Here is a 17847-nt window from a genome sequence, read left to right as displayed (position 1 = left end):
CGTTTCTATGCATATAAATGTTCAAGTCATCAGAGATGGACAAGGAGTGGATACAGTAGTGCAGTCTTAGCTCAGGATAAATAATAGTCAGAGTAGAGTAAGGCCTGGTTCACATCCGCGTTCGCATTTCCATTTGGGGTTTCCCTGGGAACCCCCTGAATGGAAACCTATATGCATTAAAAAGCGGACCCCATAGACTATAATGAGGTCCGAATGGTTCCGCACGAAACATGGAGAGAAAAGTCCTGCTAGTAGGAGTTTTCTCTCTACATGTTTCGTGCAGCAAGCAAGCAGAAACCACACAGATCCCATTATGGTCTATGGGGTCCGCGGATTCCCCAAGCGGATTCCCGAATGGAAACCTGAACGCCGATGTGAATTAGTAGAAGGAGGGAGGGGAAGGTGTCATACGTGAAGACCCCTGTCGTATAATGTCGCAGTCACTTGAGTTTCCCTTAAAGGTCAAATACTCACTCCACTTAGATTAAGCACAGCATCGTACCTGCTTTTTGCAATCGACGCAAGGGGTTGGGTCCGGAGGTTTAGCAAAGCGAGGGTTAACAGGAGGCAGGTCGCAGGGCAGAAGCTCTGGTGCAGAGGTATCAGGAGGGGGTAAAGCCTGTTTTTTTTCTCGAAATAGATGAATGATAAAGAAATGACAGCAGAGAAGAGATGCAGAGATTAGCGGAAATGTCAGGAGATGCTGGTAGGGAGCAATGGGGGTCAGATTATACATGGAGATTAGAGACAGCAATTGGAGATGACAGGGATGAAAGAGTTAACAAAACCCTATTCACATTGTGCAGGAATTGAAAGCACGGCACAGTATACATCTAGCTACGAAGCGTAAAAGGTACATATACAGGATTATGGGGACGGCCATCTTGCTTTGTCCTCTTCTCTCCTAACAACATTTAGTGATATGCTTTACAGCAGTCTTGTGACCATGGGCAGCTATAGTTGGTGACGACTATGGGAGAGTTTTCTATATATGCTCTGTTCGGGGATGGGAAGGAGATAAGCTGTGACATCATCTATTGTCAGTAATAATGGCGCAGTGGTGTTATCTACAGAGGCGTTATCTTCTATTGTAATACTGTCTGTGACACATATGCAGTGATTACTGCACAGAAAACAACAAAATTGTCAAGTGCAAATCTATTATTAGGCTTAGTGGCCAGAGTGAAAATTTGGTATTTTCTTATAAATACAAAAAATGATATAGAAAAAGTTTTTAAAAAATCAACAATTCTTATACAATATGTTAAACCTATCTATTTTCCCTGCAATGTGCGATTATACGCTATCAATTGGAGGCGATGTAGGAGTCTCTGATCACGGATGACCCCTACCAATACAATGGTACAGTCTTACCTTGGCTATCTATGGAGAAGTGTCGCCCTCTCAAGACTTAGAGCGTTATAAAAAAAACCAAACATCTGATTTGGGAAAATACCTTTAAAAGTTATGTAACCTATGTATTTACATATGACTCTTAGGTCAGGGAATTTATTGGCTTTGTGCTTTTGAAGAATATTTACTTCCTTGTGCTGACATCATGGTTATAACTATCAATCAAATATCTGGGGCGGGAGGTGGCGCCACCTTGAGTGATGTCATCGGGGAGGTAAAAAAACATGATAAAACAAGAAAAATGACAGGTGTCCTCCCCCCAGAGGTCTAGTAATAATACTGCATCATGGCTGCTGTAGATCTCTGTCCTCATTTACTCCACAAAAGTGAATGTGACACAGCTAATAGTCTCACCTATATTGGCACGGGCAGCGGGCAGATATCATCCGTGCGTCTTTGTGCCGTTTATCCATGGATATGGCATATGCACATGCTAATGGTTTTTTTTAAGGGATTCAATCATTAAAATGGCATTTTTTTTCTCCCTAATACGTAGGGAAAGGCTATTCTTCTCCTACCCTTAGATGTCTTCTCTGCACTGCCGTTCGTTAGAAATCACAGATATCTTCTGTATGCAAATGAGTTCTCTCGCAGCACTGGGGGCGGTTCTCAGCGCTCAAACAGCATCGCAGATGTAACCAATGTTGCTAAAGAAATCTCCAGCACCGCCTCCATCTTCTTCTGGAACGCCTTCCTCCGCATCTTCTTCAAACTTGCGCAGGCCATTGGGCCTCGGGCAGAGCCGATTGCGCATGCCCGTGGCCATTTTCTTGTGGCCGCATACAACCAACTTACTGTGTAAGCGGTCAAGAAAATTTGAAACCCAGGACGGAAGAAGACGCCGAGAGATGCGTTCCAGACGAAGATGGAGGCGGCGCTGGAGAGTTCTCTCGCAGCATTGGGACCACCCCCAGTGCTGTGAGAGAATTCATTTGCATAAAGAAGAAAACCGGGATTTCTACAAAACGGCGGCGCGGAGAAGACATCTAAAGGTAGGAGAAGAATAGACTTTCTTAAGGCTATTCCTACGTGCTAGGAAGAAAAAAAATTGAATTCTAATGATTGAATCCCTTTAAAGAGAAGTTTCCAGGTCCGTACTGTAAGCTTAAGCAAAAAAACATGGCAAAAATCACGACAAAAAAACACAACAAAAAGACATCATGTAAAAAAAGTGTCAAAAACACGGTTCCTAATCCCTGAAGCAGACTTTTTCAGCCTGCTAAAAACTCAGTGTGAACATACCCTTACATGCTGTGGATTATTACAAAGTGTCTCCTTAGATGGTGATGTCAGAGAGCGATCCTCATAATAACCTTACTGTACGTGCACAAATTTACCTGTCTCCTTATGGATGAATTTGGTGCGTTCTCTTCGAACTTGGCCAGTAATTGAGTCGCCATGGACTTGACTTTATTCTGATTAATGACCTCCTTTGTGTCGCTGCATTCGTTGCCAGAATTGATACTTTCATTTGACAAGCTCACCGTCTGCGTAACAAAAAATGTGAAGTGCGACTTAATGGCGTCAACTCAACCCTTTACCTGTTCAGTCACCCCAGAAATGTAGAGATCTTGTAAAGGAATCAAAATGGAATGAGACGCACGAGCCCTCGCCAGCCGCCATTCACATACCACAGATTCCAGCCACTAACATCTAACTTGGAGGAAATCCCAAAGACTGGAACAGCGTGAGAAGATCTGAGACGTCTCCAAAGTTAAATATATCAGAAGAAATTTCCATCAAGATTAAAATTACAGTTAGGAAAATCCTCCTAAATGTTCCATATTTTAATATTTCTGTAGATAGGGGGCAATATTATAGTAGTTATATTCCTGTACATAGGAGGTAGTATTATAGTAGTTATATTCTTGTACATAGGAGCAGTATTATAGTAGTTATATTCTTGTACATAGGAGCAGTATTATAGTAGTTATATTCTTGTACATAGGAGCAGTATTATAGTAGTTATATTCTTGTACATAGGAGCAGTATTATAGTAGTTAAATTCTTGTACATAGGAGTAGTATTATAGTAGTTATATTCTTGTACATAGGGGGCAGTATTATAGTAGTTATATTCTTGTACATAGGAGCAGTATTATAGTAGTTATATTCTTGTACATAGGAGAAGTATTATAGTAGTTATATTCTTGTACATAGGAGGTAGTATTATAGTAGTTATATTCTTGTACATAGGAGCAGTATTATAGTAGTTATATTCTTGTACATAGGAGGCAGTGTTATAGTAGTTATATTCTTGTACATAGGAGTATTATTATAGTAGTTATATTCTTGTACATAGGAGTAGTATTATAGTAGTTATATTCTTGTACATAGGAGTAGTATTATAGTAGTTATATTCTTGTACATAGGAGTAGTATTATAGTAGTTATATTCTTGTACATAGGGGGCAGTATTATAGTAGTTATATTCTTGTACATAGGAGTAGTATTATAGTAGTTATATTCTTGTACATAGGAGGCAGTATTATAGTAGTTAAATTCTTGTACATAGGAGTAGTATTATAGTAGTTATATTCTTGTACATAGGGGGCAGTATTATAGTAGTTATATTCTTGTACATAGGAGCAGTATTATAGTAGTTATATTCTTGTACATAGGGGGCAGTATTATAGTAGTTATATTCTTGTACATAGGAGTAGTATTATAGTAGTTATATTCTTGTACATAGCAGTAGTATTATAGTAGTTATATTCTTGTACATAGGAGTAGTATTATAGTAGTTATATTCTTGTACATAGGAGTAGTATTATAGTAGTTATATTCTTGTACATAGGGGGCAGTATTATAGTAGTTATATTCTTGTACATAGGAGTAGTATTATAGTAGTTATATTCTTGTACATAGCAGTAGTATTATAGTAGTTATATTCTTGTACATAGGAGTAGTATTATAGTAGTTATATTCTTGTACATAGGAGGCAGTATTATAGTAGTTAAATTCTTGTACATAGGAGTAGTATTATAGTAGTTATATTCTTGTATATACAGTCCTATGAAAAAGTTTGGGCACCCCTATTAATCTTAATCATTTTTAGTTCTAAATATTTTGGTGCTTGCAACAGCCATTTCAGTTTGATATATCTAATAACTGATGGACACAGTAATATTTCAGGATTGAAATGAGGTTTATTGTACTAACAGAAAATGTGCAATATGCATTAAACCAAAATTTGACCGGTGCAAAAATATGGGCACCTCAACAGAAAAGTGACATTAATATTTAGTACATCCTCCTTTTGCAAAGATAACAGCCTCTAGTCGCTTCCTGTAGCTTTTAGTCAGTTCCTGGATCCTGGATGAAGGTATTTTGGACCATTTCTTTCTACAAAACAATTCAAGTTCAGTTAAGTTTGATGGTCGCCGAACATGGACAGCCCGCTCTCAAATCATCTGAAAACAAAGATTGTTCAACATAGTTGTTCAGGGGAAGGATACAAAAAGTTGTCTCAGAGATTTAACCTGTCAGTTTCCACTGTTAGGCTGCATTCACACGGAGTAAACGCTGGCGTTTTTTGTGTGTTTTTTGCACATAGCGCCGCGTTTACGCCGCGTAGCGTCGCGTTAACGCCGCGTATACGCCGCGTCAACGCCGCGCTATTTAGCGGTGGCGTTGCCCGGCGTTAACGCGGCGTATACGCGGCGTTAACGCGACGCTACGCGGCGTAAACGCGGCGCTATGTGCAAAAAACACACAAAAAACGCCAGCGTTTACTCCGTGTGAATGCAGCCTTAGGAACATAGTAAGGAAATGGAAGACCACAGGGACAGTTCTTGTTAAGCCCAGAAGTGGCAGGCCAAGAAAAATATCAGAAAGGCAGAGAAGAAGAATGGTGAGAACAGTCAAGGACAATCCACAGACCACCTCCAAAGAGCTGCAGCATCATCTTGCTGCAGATGGTGTCACTGTGCATCGGTCAACTATACAGCACACTTTGCACAAGGAGAAGCTGTATGGGAGAGTGATGAGAAAGAAGCTGTTTCTGCACGTACGCCACAAATAGAGTTGCCTGAGGTATGCAAAAGCACATTTGGAGAAGCCAACTTGATTTTGGAAACAAAGATTGAGTTGTTTGGTTATAAAAAAAAGGCGTTATGCATGGCGTCCAAAAAGAAACAGCATTCCAAGAAAAACACTTGCTACCCACTGTAAAATTTGGTGGAGGTTCCATCATGCTTTGGGGCTGTGTGGCCAATGCCGGCACCGGGAATCTTGTTAAAGTTGAGGGTCGCATGGATTCCACTCAGTATCAGCAGATTCCTGAGAATAATGTTCAAGAATCAGTGACGAAGTTGAAGTTACGCCGGGGATGGATATTTCAGCAAGACAATGATCCAAAACACCGCTCCAAATCCTCAGGCATTCATGCAGAGGAACAATTACAATGTTCTGGAATGGCCATCCCAGTCCCCAGACCTGAATATCATTGAACATCTGTGGGATGATTTGAAGCGGGCTGTCCATGCTCGGCGACCATCTAACTTAACTGAACTTGAATTGTTTGTCCAAAATACCTTTATCCAGGATCCAGGAACTGATTAAAAGCTACAGGAAGCAACTAGAGGCTGTTATCTTTGCAAAAGGAGGATCTACTAAATATTAATGTCACTTTTCTGTTGAGGTGCCCATACTTTTGCACCGGTCAAATTTTGGTTTAATGCATATTGCACATTTTCTGTTAGTACAATAAACCTCATTTCAATCCTGAAATATTACTGTGTCCATCAGTTATTAGATATATCAAACTGAAATGGCTGTTGCAAATACCAAAATATTTAGAACGAAAAATGATTAAGATTAATAGGGGTGCCCAAACTTTTTCATAGGACTGTAGGAGCAGTATTATAGTAGTTATATTCTTGTACATAGGAGCAGTATTATAGTAGTTATATTCTTGTACATAGGAGCAGTATTATAGTAGTTATATTCTTGTACATAGGAGTAGTATTATAGTAGTTATATTCATGTACATAGGAGCAGTATTATAGTAGTTATATTCTTGTACATAGGAGTAGTATTATAGTAGTTATATTCTTGTACATAGGAGTAGTATTATAGTAGTTATATTCTTGTACATAGGAGTAGTATTATAGTAGTTATATTCTTGTACATAGGAGCAGTATTATAGTAGTTATATTCCTGTACATAGGAGGTAGTATTATAGTAGTTATATTCTTGTACATAGGAGGTAGTATTATAGTAGTTATATTCTTGTACATAGGGGGCAGTATTATAGTAGTTATATTCTTGTACATAGGAGTAGTATTATAGTAGTTATATTCTTGTACATAGGAGTAGTATTATAGTAGTTATATTCTTATACATAGGAGTAGTATTATAGTAGTTATATTCTTGTACATAGGGGGCAGTATTATAGTAGTTATATTCTTGTACATAGGAGTAGTATTATAGTAGTTATATTCTTGTACATAGGAGTAGTATTATAGTAGTTATATTCTTGTACATAGGAGCAGTATTATAGTAGTTATATTCTTGTACATAGGAGCAGTATTATAGTAGTTATATTCTTGTACATAGGAGCAGTATTATAGTAGTTATATTCTTGTACATAGGAGTAGTATTATAGTAGTTATATTCTTATACATAGGAGCAGTATTATAGTAGTTATATTCCTGTACATAGGAGGTAGTATTATAGTAGTTATATTCTTGTACATAGGAGGTAGTATTATAGTAGTTATATTCTTGTACATAGGGGGCAGTATTATAGTAGTTATATTCTTGTACATAGGAGTAGTATTATAGTAGTTATATTCTTGTACATAGGAGTAGTATTATAGTAGTTATATTCTTATACATAGGAGTAGTATTATAGTAGTTATATTCTTGTACATAGGGGGCAGTATTATAGTAGTTATATTCTTGTACATAGGAGTAGTATTATAGTAGTTATATCCTTGTACATAGGAGCAGTATTATAGTAGTTATATTCTTGTACATAGGAGCAGTATTATAGTAGTTATATTCTTGTACATAGGAGCAGTATTATAGTAGTTATATTCTTGTACATAGGAGCAGTATTATAGTAGTTATATTCTTGTACATAGGAGTAGTATTATAGTAGTTATATTCTTATACATAGGAGCAGTATTATAGTAGTTATATTCCTGTACATAGGAGGTAGTATTATAGTAGTTATATTCTTGTACATAGGAGGTAGTATTATAGTAGTTATATTCTTGTACATAGGGGGCAGTATTATAGTAGTTATATTCTTGTACATAGGAGTAGTATTATAGTAGTTATATTCTTGTACATAGGAGTAGTATTATAGTAGTTATATTCTTATACATAGGAGTAGTATTATAGTAGTTATATTCTTGTACATAGGGGGCAGTATTATAGTAGTTATATTCTTGTACATAGGAGTAGTATTATAGTAGTTATATTCTTGTACATAGGAGCAATATTATAGTAGTTATATTCTTGTACATAGGAGCAGTATTATAGTAGTTATATTCTTGTACATAGGAGTAGTATTATAGTAGTTATATTCTTGTACATAGGAGCAGTATTATAGTAGTTATATTCTTGTACATAGGAGCAGTATTATAGTAGTTATATTCTTGTACATAGGAGCAGTATTATAGTAGTTATATTCTTGTACATAGGAGTAGTATTATAGTAGATATATTCTTGTACATAGGAGTAGTATTATAGTAGTTATATTCTTGTACATAGGAGTAGTATTATAGTAGTTATATTCTTGTACATAGGAGCAGTATTATAGTAGTTATATTCTTATACATAGGAGCAGTATTATAGTAGTTATATTCTTGTACATAGGAGTAGTATTATAGTAGTTATATTCTTATACATAGGAGCAGTATTATAGTAGTTATATTCTTATACATAGGAGCAGTATTATAGTAGTTATATTCTTACACATCTAGGGCAGTATTATAGTAGTTAAATTCTTTCACTTAGGAGGCAGGCAGTGTTATAGTAGTTTAATATAATAAGTGTTGTATATGTGTATGTGTAACATATAAAACTTCATTAAAAAATAGAAAAAAAAGGATAACTTTTAGAGTCAAGTACACGTGCTATTGCAGTAAAATACTGTAGCCAGACATGCTGAGAGTTGTAGTTCCATACAATTCTCAGTCACCAACTGCTGTTTTATACAATCACCTCTGCACAGACCGTCTAGCCCACCCCAATCGGTCTGACCAATCTGTCATCGCTATCTCACGTCTGCTTTTTATGTTCTATATCTTTGGTTGAATTTTTTTGCCATGTGTCATATGTTTCTATTATGACGACATTTCTATAAGGGCCTGACAATCCTCGGCTCTATTGTATTTGGAAACCTGATTGTGTCTGATAATGGAAATGTTTGACAAGGAGGCGGACGCTCATTCTGAGCAGGATATTATATACATATATCATGTACAGGCGGTGGTGTCAGGCAATGGACTCAGTTCTTAAAGGACACCTCCGCTTTAACTCAAACACTAACATGTGATAGATGATGTGCCGTCATTTCTTATCTTTATCTTGTTACCATTTATTACAGACTTCCGAATGTGGTAAGATTATTGCCTATACCAGATAATGTAAATATACTGTATATATATATTCCACTCCATGTGTTTATTAACACTATACAGCCCAGGGTGCAGTGGCTGCTGAGTTGCCGCTTCTCTCTATTAGGCGCAGCTGGCAGTAATTGTTCTCAGGTCACCGTATGGACCGCGGCGAGCAACGACCGTGAGCTATCTGGGCTACGCTACAACTCCTGCCCCAAGACTGAACCTGTCTACAGTCACCAGCACCGACCTCATCAAAGAGCTGCACCGTCCTCCTCCTCCTCTTGTTCACATCGTTCTCTTCAGATTTATTTTCTCCCTGAATGGAAGTAAAAACAGACAATAATATATTGCGGCCAAAGGCGAAGCTCGACATTACCGAGAGCAGGCGCCAAAGTCAGACAAAAACCGTCCCAGAGAAGGGATAGAACTCTACATGCACTACAAAGGTGATGTAATCCGGGGGATCAATCATTAATATGGAGGACCCTGGTGCCCTGCAAGGCTGCGGCTGGGGGAGAGGGCTGACGGCTGAACATAAACAAAGCAAAGTCTAGTGACTACACCCATCTCCTTAACAAGGTATTATATTTGTTAGCCATGAAATTCAGTGGCCTAGTAATCTCTATGCAATTTAATAGACAATAGGAGTGACACTGGGCCCCCCTAGCCTCCTGGCCCCTCTGCAGCTGTAGTAGTATGTCCGCCATTGCTGTAGGGGTTCTGCTTGACTTCCACTTCATCCCAATTCACTCTAGTGAGAGTCTGCCTATGAACCCGGCACCAAAATTGCCACTAACAGGTCTGCTGAGGGATGTCAGCCATTGCAAAACTGCACCATGTGTTCTTAGGTGAAAGAGGAGTTAAAAGTTGATGTCCTATTCATTCTCCTATATGGATGAAGGACTTTATTCCTGACAATAAGCAACATTTTTATGTACGCCTCCCCCTCCCTTTGACACATTAACACACACTGAGGATATATTGATATTTGATGAGCTGAAAAGTCCATTTTATTCCTCGCCAATACTAGTTATTGAGGCGCCACCCGCCGCTGCATGTCACATATGGCCCACATTAGTGTAACACATGCATATCTACTTCTTATATGGAAGCAGGCAACGGCAGAGGGGAAGGATTTGAGGGTCGCGCGGCGTACGGTTTATACATGAGATAAGTGTTTGGTGATTGATTGCAGCCTGTATAATTCTGGGGAGGGGGGGAGATAAATCAGAGATCTGGATATTTTCTAGGATTGAAGTATAAAAAAAATAAAAGTCTTAAATGTCTCCGTCCGAGTCGCGACTAATCAGCTTCAGGAGGTAAAGTGAAATATGTTAGTCAGGATAATTAGATGACATCATCACATCGGGTTATGGCGTTTCCTGTGTTTTGTTTCTATGGCAATTTGGGGTGACAACACAATTACGAGGGCCCCAGACTTATCTCCTTGAGTCAATGTAAGATTTGAGATGAAAGAATGGTCGAGAGGCAAATTCTCGCCGCAACATCTGATCCTCCGCAGCTCCTTCACAAGGGAAGACAGTGAGGAGAAGTGGAGCAGACACTTGTTTAATGTGCGTTTCAGTGAGAGATTTTCTCCAATCCCACAGATTATTTATGTAGGATTGCATTATATTGTCATGAATCACAATGTATCAGCCGCTAAGGGAGGATTCTGTAGCAGCTGCACCTTGTAAAGCAGCAAAGGATAATAAAGGAGACACAACCCTCCTCCATCACTCAAGTCCAGGCTACCGGGTAATCGTTCCATGTCCTGGTAATTACTAACAAATGGTCCATGTTAGCCTGTCTTGTAGGAGAAGATCCTGATGTCTGATTCCAGTGGAGAAGTTCACCAAAAACAGACGTACAGCAAACCACACATAATGGGGGGGAATTCATTCATGCCTGTATTAGACTCCAGAGCTGCGCTCACTATTCTGCTGGTACAGTCACTGTGTACATACATTACATTACTTATCCTGTACTGATCCTGAGTTACATCCTGTATTATACTCCAGAGCTGCGCTCACTATTCTGCTGGTACAGTCACTGTGTACTTTACATTACTTATCCTGTACTGATCCTGAGTTACATCCTGTATTATACTCCAGAGCTGCACTCACTATTCTGCTGGTGCAGTCACTGTGCCCAGCATAATGTACCTGAATTTTGATAATGTATTGTATGCAAACAATACATATCCCACAATGCACCTGTAGTAGAACTTGCATGTCTAAGGGTTGGTTCACATCTGCGTTGGTGTTCCGTCCGGGGGAGTCTGCATGGGGACTCCCCCAACTCCGAACCGAATACCAAACGCAATTGCAAGTGGTGTGCAGTGAAAGCACACGGACCCCATAGACTATAATGGGGTCCGTGTGCTTGCCGCCAGATCTCCGCACAATCTACTTTCCTGTCCGCATGTTCTGTGTGGAGATAAGCACATGGACCCCATTTTAGTCTATGGGGTCCGTGTGCTTTCACTGCACACCACTTGCAATTGCGTTTGGTATTCCGTTCGGGGGGGGTCCCTATGCAGACTCCCTGAACAGATTACCAAACGCAGATGTGAACAAGGGGCAAGGAGGAAGCTGGAGGAACAGCTGTCACACACAGGTTTAGACAACAAATACTGTGTTTGACCATCTTGAGAGCTAACAGGAAATCTACAGAATATTTTATGCAGCTGTAGGTGTGAACAGAGTTTAAGATCTAATGTATGTAACGTTTCAATGCTCACCTTTGGCACTCTCTTTCTGGGTAATGTTAAATTGAGGTAATTATTAGTAAGCAGATTGGATGGTTTGGAGGAATATATCTCGCCATTCTTCGCATTGTCCTTGGGGGAGGAGTCTGCAAAGAGAAGAATTAAGTATTAACCCTGTACTGTGACATCACTGTGTGTATTATCCCTGTACTGTGACATCACTGTGTGTATTATCCTGTACTGTGACATCACTGTGTGTATTATCCCTGTACTGTGACATCACTGTGTGTATTATCTCTGTACTGTGACATCACTGTGTGTATTATCTCTGTACTGTGACATCACTGTGTGTATTATCTCTGTACTGTGACATCACTGTGTGTATTATCTCTGTACTGTGACATCACTGTGTGTATTATCTCCGTACTGTGACATCACTGTGTGTATTATCCCTGTACTGTGACATCAGTGTGTGTATTATCTCTGTACTGTGACATCAGTGTGTGTATTATCTCTGTACTGTGACATCACTGTGTGTATTATCTCTGTACTGTGACATCACTGTGTGTATTATCCCTGTACTGTGACATCACTGTGTGTATTATCCCTGTACTGTGACATCACTGTGTATTATCCCTGTACTGTGACATCACTGTGTATTATCCCTGTACTGTGACATCACTGTGTGTATTATCCCTGTACTGTGACATCACTGTGTATTATCCCTGTACTGTGACATCACTGTGTATTATCCCTGTACTGTGACATCACTGTGTATTATCCCTGTACTGTGACATCACTGTGTGTATTATCCCTGTACTGTGACATCACTGTGTATTATCCCTGTACTGTGACATCATTGTGTGTATTATCCCTGTACTGTGACATCACTGTGTGTATTATCCCTGTACTGTGACATCACTGTGTGTATTATCTCTGTACTGTGACATCACTGTGTATATTATCCCTGTACTGTGACATCACTGTGTGTATTATCTCTGTACTGTGACATCACTGTGTGTATTATCCCTGTACTGTGACATCACTGTGTGTATTATCCTGTACTGTGACATCACTGTGTATTATCTCTGTACTGTGACATCACTGTGTATATTATCCCTGTACTGTGACATCACTGTGTGTATTATCCTGTACTGTGACATCACTGTGTGTATTATCTCTGTACTGTGACATCACTGTGTGTATTATCTCTGTACTGTGACATCACTGTGTGTATTATCCTGTACTGTGACATCACTGTGTGTATTATCCTGTACTGTGACATCACTGTGTGTATTATCCTGTACTGTGACATCACACCGACTGGCTCATCAATTTCACCCATATCCATTCTACATTCCATGAACTAAAGTGATGATAAAACCCCCTTAAAAGGGAACAGCTTCAGGATTTAGCCATTTATTGACCTGTTATAAGAGTACCCCGCACTCCCCCCCGGGACCCTCACCTCCTTACATCACTTCATTTTTGATACAACTACAAAGAGCAACTCACCAACTGGCCTCAGAGGGGCGCCCCTGAATAATTCATAAAACTTGGAGAGGTAGAGGACCATGCTGAGCTTATCTGGTTCCTCTGTGGACGCCATCTCCTTCCCTGTGGTGATGGGCGATATTCCAAACTCTTTTTCTGCAATATCAAACGCCAGCTGGTTGTTCCTGACAGCGTCGTCCTCATTCAGAGAGTAAAAGTCACTGAGGAACAAAGGATACGATATCACAGGAAGAAAGACATCATCATCAGGCTGGGGATCAAAGACACCGCAAGCTTATAGAACCGGTCATGGAATAATGAAAAAATGGAGAGCAAGGAAGTCAAAGACAATAAAAAAGGATCCGAATTAAAAGTAGGCTGAACACCAGAGGGCGCAACTCCACCCACATCATAGGCAGTGAAAGTTTGTCCCTCCCCTGAGTAATTTGTGCCGCTTTTATTTTATGATTGTACATGAATATGGGGCGGCCATCTTGCCTGAGCTTCTCCTCTAGTCTTTTTACAGCATTTAATGATATGCTTTACAGTATAGGCATGGCAAGAGACAGTAATAGTCTAGAGCCAACCTATTAAGATATATGGGAGGGTTTTCGAGACAGGGAGGCCTCCGTCTCAAATTCCAGTCCAAAAAAAACCCCTGTGTGAACCCGGCCTAAGGCTGCCAGGTTACTGTCATGGATTATTCCAATTCACTGGGGATAACATGCATGCGACTACCCAGCGGGAGACTCACATAAGTTCTGGCCGGAAACGGTGGATGATGGCGCAAAGTGCAAGGCCGCTCTTCCAGGAGCTGGTGAGGTTTGTGACGTTCACGTTCCTGTAGCCCTCGGTCTGCTTCTGACACCAGGTTAGGAGCTTGTTGGGTCTAATATCAGATTCTGATAAGAGAAGGCGTAGAAATCTCCATTAGGAATGATAATGGACATGATATAGTTGGTATTTCATGGGGCAATCCAACCAGGTGTATGTCCTGGTATAACAATGTAGACACCACTAATAATAATAATAGTAAGTTTTATTTATATAGCACCAACATATTCTGCAGCGCTGTACAATTTGTAGGGTTTAAATACAGACAAACAGATACATTACAAAGAAACAGTCACTTCACACAATGGGACTGAGGGCCCTGCTCATAAGAGCTTACAATCTATGAGGTAGAGGGGATGACACAAGAGGTAGAGGGGTGACATCGGAGGTAGCATTGTTTATACAGAGGTCAGACAATGTTGTAATAGAGGTGACTGTCATTACACAAACATAAAACTTTATGAGCCATCACCAGTCGTGTCCTGTAACATGTGGATGGAGCTTGGACATATAAAGTTAGCCTGAAACAGCATCATATCATGTGGGGAAATGTGGGAGCGGGGACAGAGGATTATAGTACGGAAGGGTTTACATTAGGAATTGTGATTGGCCGGTCTGATAAGATGCGTCTTTAGTTTGCGCTTGAAGCTGTAGAGATGGGGAGTTAATCTGATTGTCCGGGGTAGAGCATTCCAGAGAAGTGGTGCATCATCAATCCACAGCATTCACAGGAGTAATGTGTTATCTGCCCTATATCCTACTGAGCACGAGGGAGGTGGGAGCTCTAGCGGAGCGGCTTGTCCTGAACCTACCATGTCTGGTTATCCCGACAGATCTTCTGATAGATCCAGCCCTCTCCAGAGGAATTCCCTGTAACTCCCCAGTGAAGTATAAGTGCTTCACCTACAAGAACAAACATATCAACATATAACATGTATCAATATCCATTAGTTAATATTTTATATGTATCAATATATATGTATTAATAGTTAATATGTATATATCAAGTTCTAATATGTATCAATATATGTATCAAATATAAATATTTAATATACAGCAATATATACTATGTATCAATTATATAGCTATATATCAGTATATGTAATATTATAATATATAATCTCTGCATTGCTTCATTGGTCTGTGGCCCCGGGTATGTTACATGACACTAGTATTGATTTGAGAAGCTTTGTGGATCTGACAGACTCCCTTTAAAGCGCCGTTCCCACGAATGTTTTTTAACGTATTTCACATCAAGCGAACCTTCTCCAAACACAACGGAGGTAGAGCAAATATGTCAGCAGCAGGCGGCCAGCCGAGGTCACTGTTACTTTGTATCAGCGATTACATATGTCTCACGCTGAGGACAGTTATATATACATTTCTCCTGCCTAAAGGAATATCCATCCCCATCGCAGGTTACCGTCAGGTCTTGATATCAGTATGTTCTGCTCAGTGCGGTCATATTACACAGCGAGGCACAGCTGAGGAGCAACTGCAACCTCAGGACAAGGTCCCTCCATGAACTACAGACAACACGGATACAAACAATCCCAATATTCCTGTAACCATGAATACAAGGCTGATACAAGTAACAGATGTATAATGGCTATATCCAAAGCTGCGCAGCACTGTGTATACTGATCTTATATAAATAGGAAGGACAACAGCTATTACTGATAATAATAATGTTACAGCTTTATATTGTGGTATGTTCTACCTCGGGATTCGGACTGGACATATGGACCTGTTCTGTAGGATTTTGGCAAATAATAAGCTAATAAGAAAAAATATGGCCTTCTATTGTATACAAAAGTCATAGAACAAACCTTTCTTCCAGTAAGAAGCCTGAGGCTGCACTACTGAGAGATACTAATGATATAATTCTGTCTATTGTCCTACTGACCTTGTTGGGCCTGGGTAACATCTGCGCATGGGTTTCCATTTGGGAAGTCCGCGTGGGGACCCCCCATCCCGAACGGAAGCCTAATCCGCACAAAAAAGTGGTTACCTTCTCAGAGGTAAAGGCCTCTGAGAAGGTCGGCATGATGTTAAAGGGAGCGCCCTCTATTGGTTTGCTTGACTGAGACTCTGGTCTTCCTAATTACATCGTGGAAGACAGACTTGCACATCCTCAGTGAGCGCCCTCTATTGGTGTGCATTCTTGAGGCACTGGCATCCTAATTACATCATGGAAGTCAGATTTGCATATTCTTCCCATGTTCCTTTGCAGTGGAGCGCTCATGGCTTAATAAGACTCCACACACCTAAATGGTGGTCTCTCCCTATGGAGTGACGATATCCCCTCAACCCTATAAATGAATAGTACAGGGGATTTACCCCCCCCCCCAAAAAAAAAAAAAAATAAAAAAATAAAAAATCTGTATTATAGCTTATTAAAGTCATATGTTTCCTTCTCCACTTATCAGGCTACTCTCCCCCTCCTAAAGCTGATTCCATGGTCAGCTCACACACAGAAGTCTATGGAGAGGGGAGGGGGAAGGCTCCTCATTGGGTTATTACTTATCCTGAAGATACGGCAGTGTCAGAACAGCTCTCCCTCACTTGCAGTGTAGCTGCAGTTATTTTTGTGTCTTTTGCAAAAGCCTCCCCCTCCCCTCTCCATAGACTTCTGTAAAAAGTAACTGATCTTGATCAGTGGAGAGTGAAACCTATATCTTACAAAGTTTCTTATATTCACCTGTACTATTCATTTATGACAAGTGGTTTTATAAGTGGTGATACACTTTAATCTATTTTTATTAATACGTTTCTGCTACAAACCTGATGAGCGCGGACACAGTTGGAGTTGAGGTTGGGATACCGAGTAACAGGATCGATTGTGTACTGATCAAAGTTCTTGCTGATATTTTCGGGTGTCGTCTGAGGTAGTAAGCGGTAGATACTCTCCCTGATACAAGAAAAGAAGGCAAGTACAGTTATACAGGGTCATAACCCCCCTCCTCCGGTGTATCATCTCATTGCCAAAATTGCCAAGTCAGACTGTGGTCAGGATAATGGAGACTGAGGCTGTGAATGAGAGGGTAAGTATGTAGCCCCTCGTACGCTGCATGAGGTCATCGCTATATGTGTCTCCTCAGGGTATAATCTTCTCTTTACTGCAGAACCTTCACCATTAAGCTGCTAAAATCCAGATTCTGCTTTCATCTTCAACATCTCATTTTTTAAACCCCCCCGACCACAGACAAGTGAGTCAGGAACGAATCGAGGACAAGGAGCAGAAACAAAGACCGTGCGCCATTATGTCATCCATTACATCAGCTACAGGCGTCTTCTTAAAGGGCTACTGTTATATTAGCAATACCGAAAATATGTTAAAGGGTCTGCTAGGGTTCTGTAGGGATTGTAGGGTTATAGGTTGGACTTGATGGACTAATGTCTTTATCCAACCTCATCTACTATGTAACTATGCTATTGTTACTAACTAGAGAAAGCGAATGGGGGACTAGAGGGTTAAAAATATATAATAAAACATCGGGAATTAGCTAGAATTGGTGTTTTTATACCCAGTCTTAAACTAAAGCACTCTGGAGTAAGATATGCCAAATTTATTAAAGACGGTTCAGCTGATTGGGGGTCCACAAGTGCCCGTGAGTACTCCATGTGAATGGAATAATGGTACATATGCCTGACCATTCATATCTATGGGACTATGAGATCGTCCCAGCAGTGCCATAGAAGAGACTGGAGCAATGGCTGCTCATGTGCACCACCATTACATTACATGTAGCACTCAGGAGAACTTTCGGGTCTTTATCCTTCTGATCAAAGGAGATCCCTGCAGTTGGACCCTCGGCGGAC

General features: G+C 40.1%; 1 protein-coding gene across 9 annotated transcripts in view; it reads right to left on the bottom strand.

Annotated features, from left to right (window-relative positions):
• The window catches only part of MICAL2 (microtubule associated monooxygenase, calponin and LIM domain containing 2), a 161174-nt gene that overhangs the window by 74749 nt on the left and 68578 nt on the right, over positions 1–17847 (bottom strand). For 5 of the 9 annotated variants that reach the window (XM_075281280.1, XM_075281276.1, XM_075281272.1 and 2 more), the window contains exons 10-17: positions 16810–16936; positions 14838–14928; positions 13946–14093; positions 13213–13412; positions 11731–11843; positions 9235–9303; positions 2751–2900; positions 503–619 (exon numbers count right to left, since the gene is read on the bottom strand). In XM_075281280.1, coding sequence (XP_075137381.1) covers positions 503–619; positions 2751–2900; positions 9235–9303; positions 11731–11843; positions 13213–13412; positions 13946–14093; positions 14838–14928; positions 16810–16936 — 1015 coding nt within the window. The remainder of the gene's footprint in view (positions 1–502; positions 620–2750; positions 2901–9234; positions 9304–11730; positions 11844–13212; positions 13413–13945; positions 14094–14837; positions 14929–16809; positions 16937–17847) is intronic. The other 4 variants (XM_075281274.1, XM_075281275.1, XM_075281277.1 and 1 more) reach the window with 1 other exon arrangement.

This window comes from Leptodactylus fuscus, chromosome 7, assembly GCF_031893055.1.
Source record: "Leptodactylus fuscus isolate aLepFus1 chromosome 7, aLepFus1.hap2, whole genome shotgun sequence".
NCBI classification, from domain to species: Eukaryota; Metazoa; Chordata; class Amphibia; order Anura; family Leptodactylidae; genus Leptodactylus; species Leptodactylus fuscus.
Note: the sequence above shows the minus strand (reverse complement) of the source record. Positions and strands in the feature narration are given on the sequence as shown.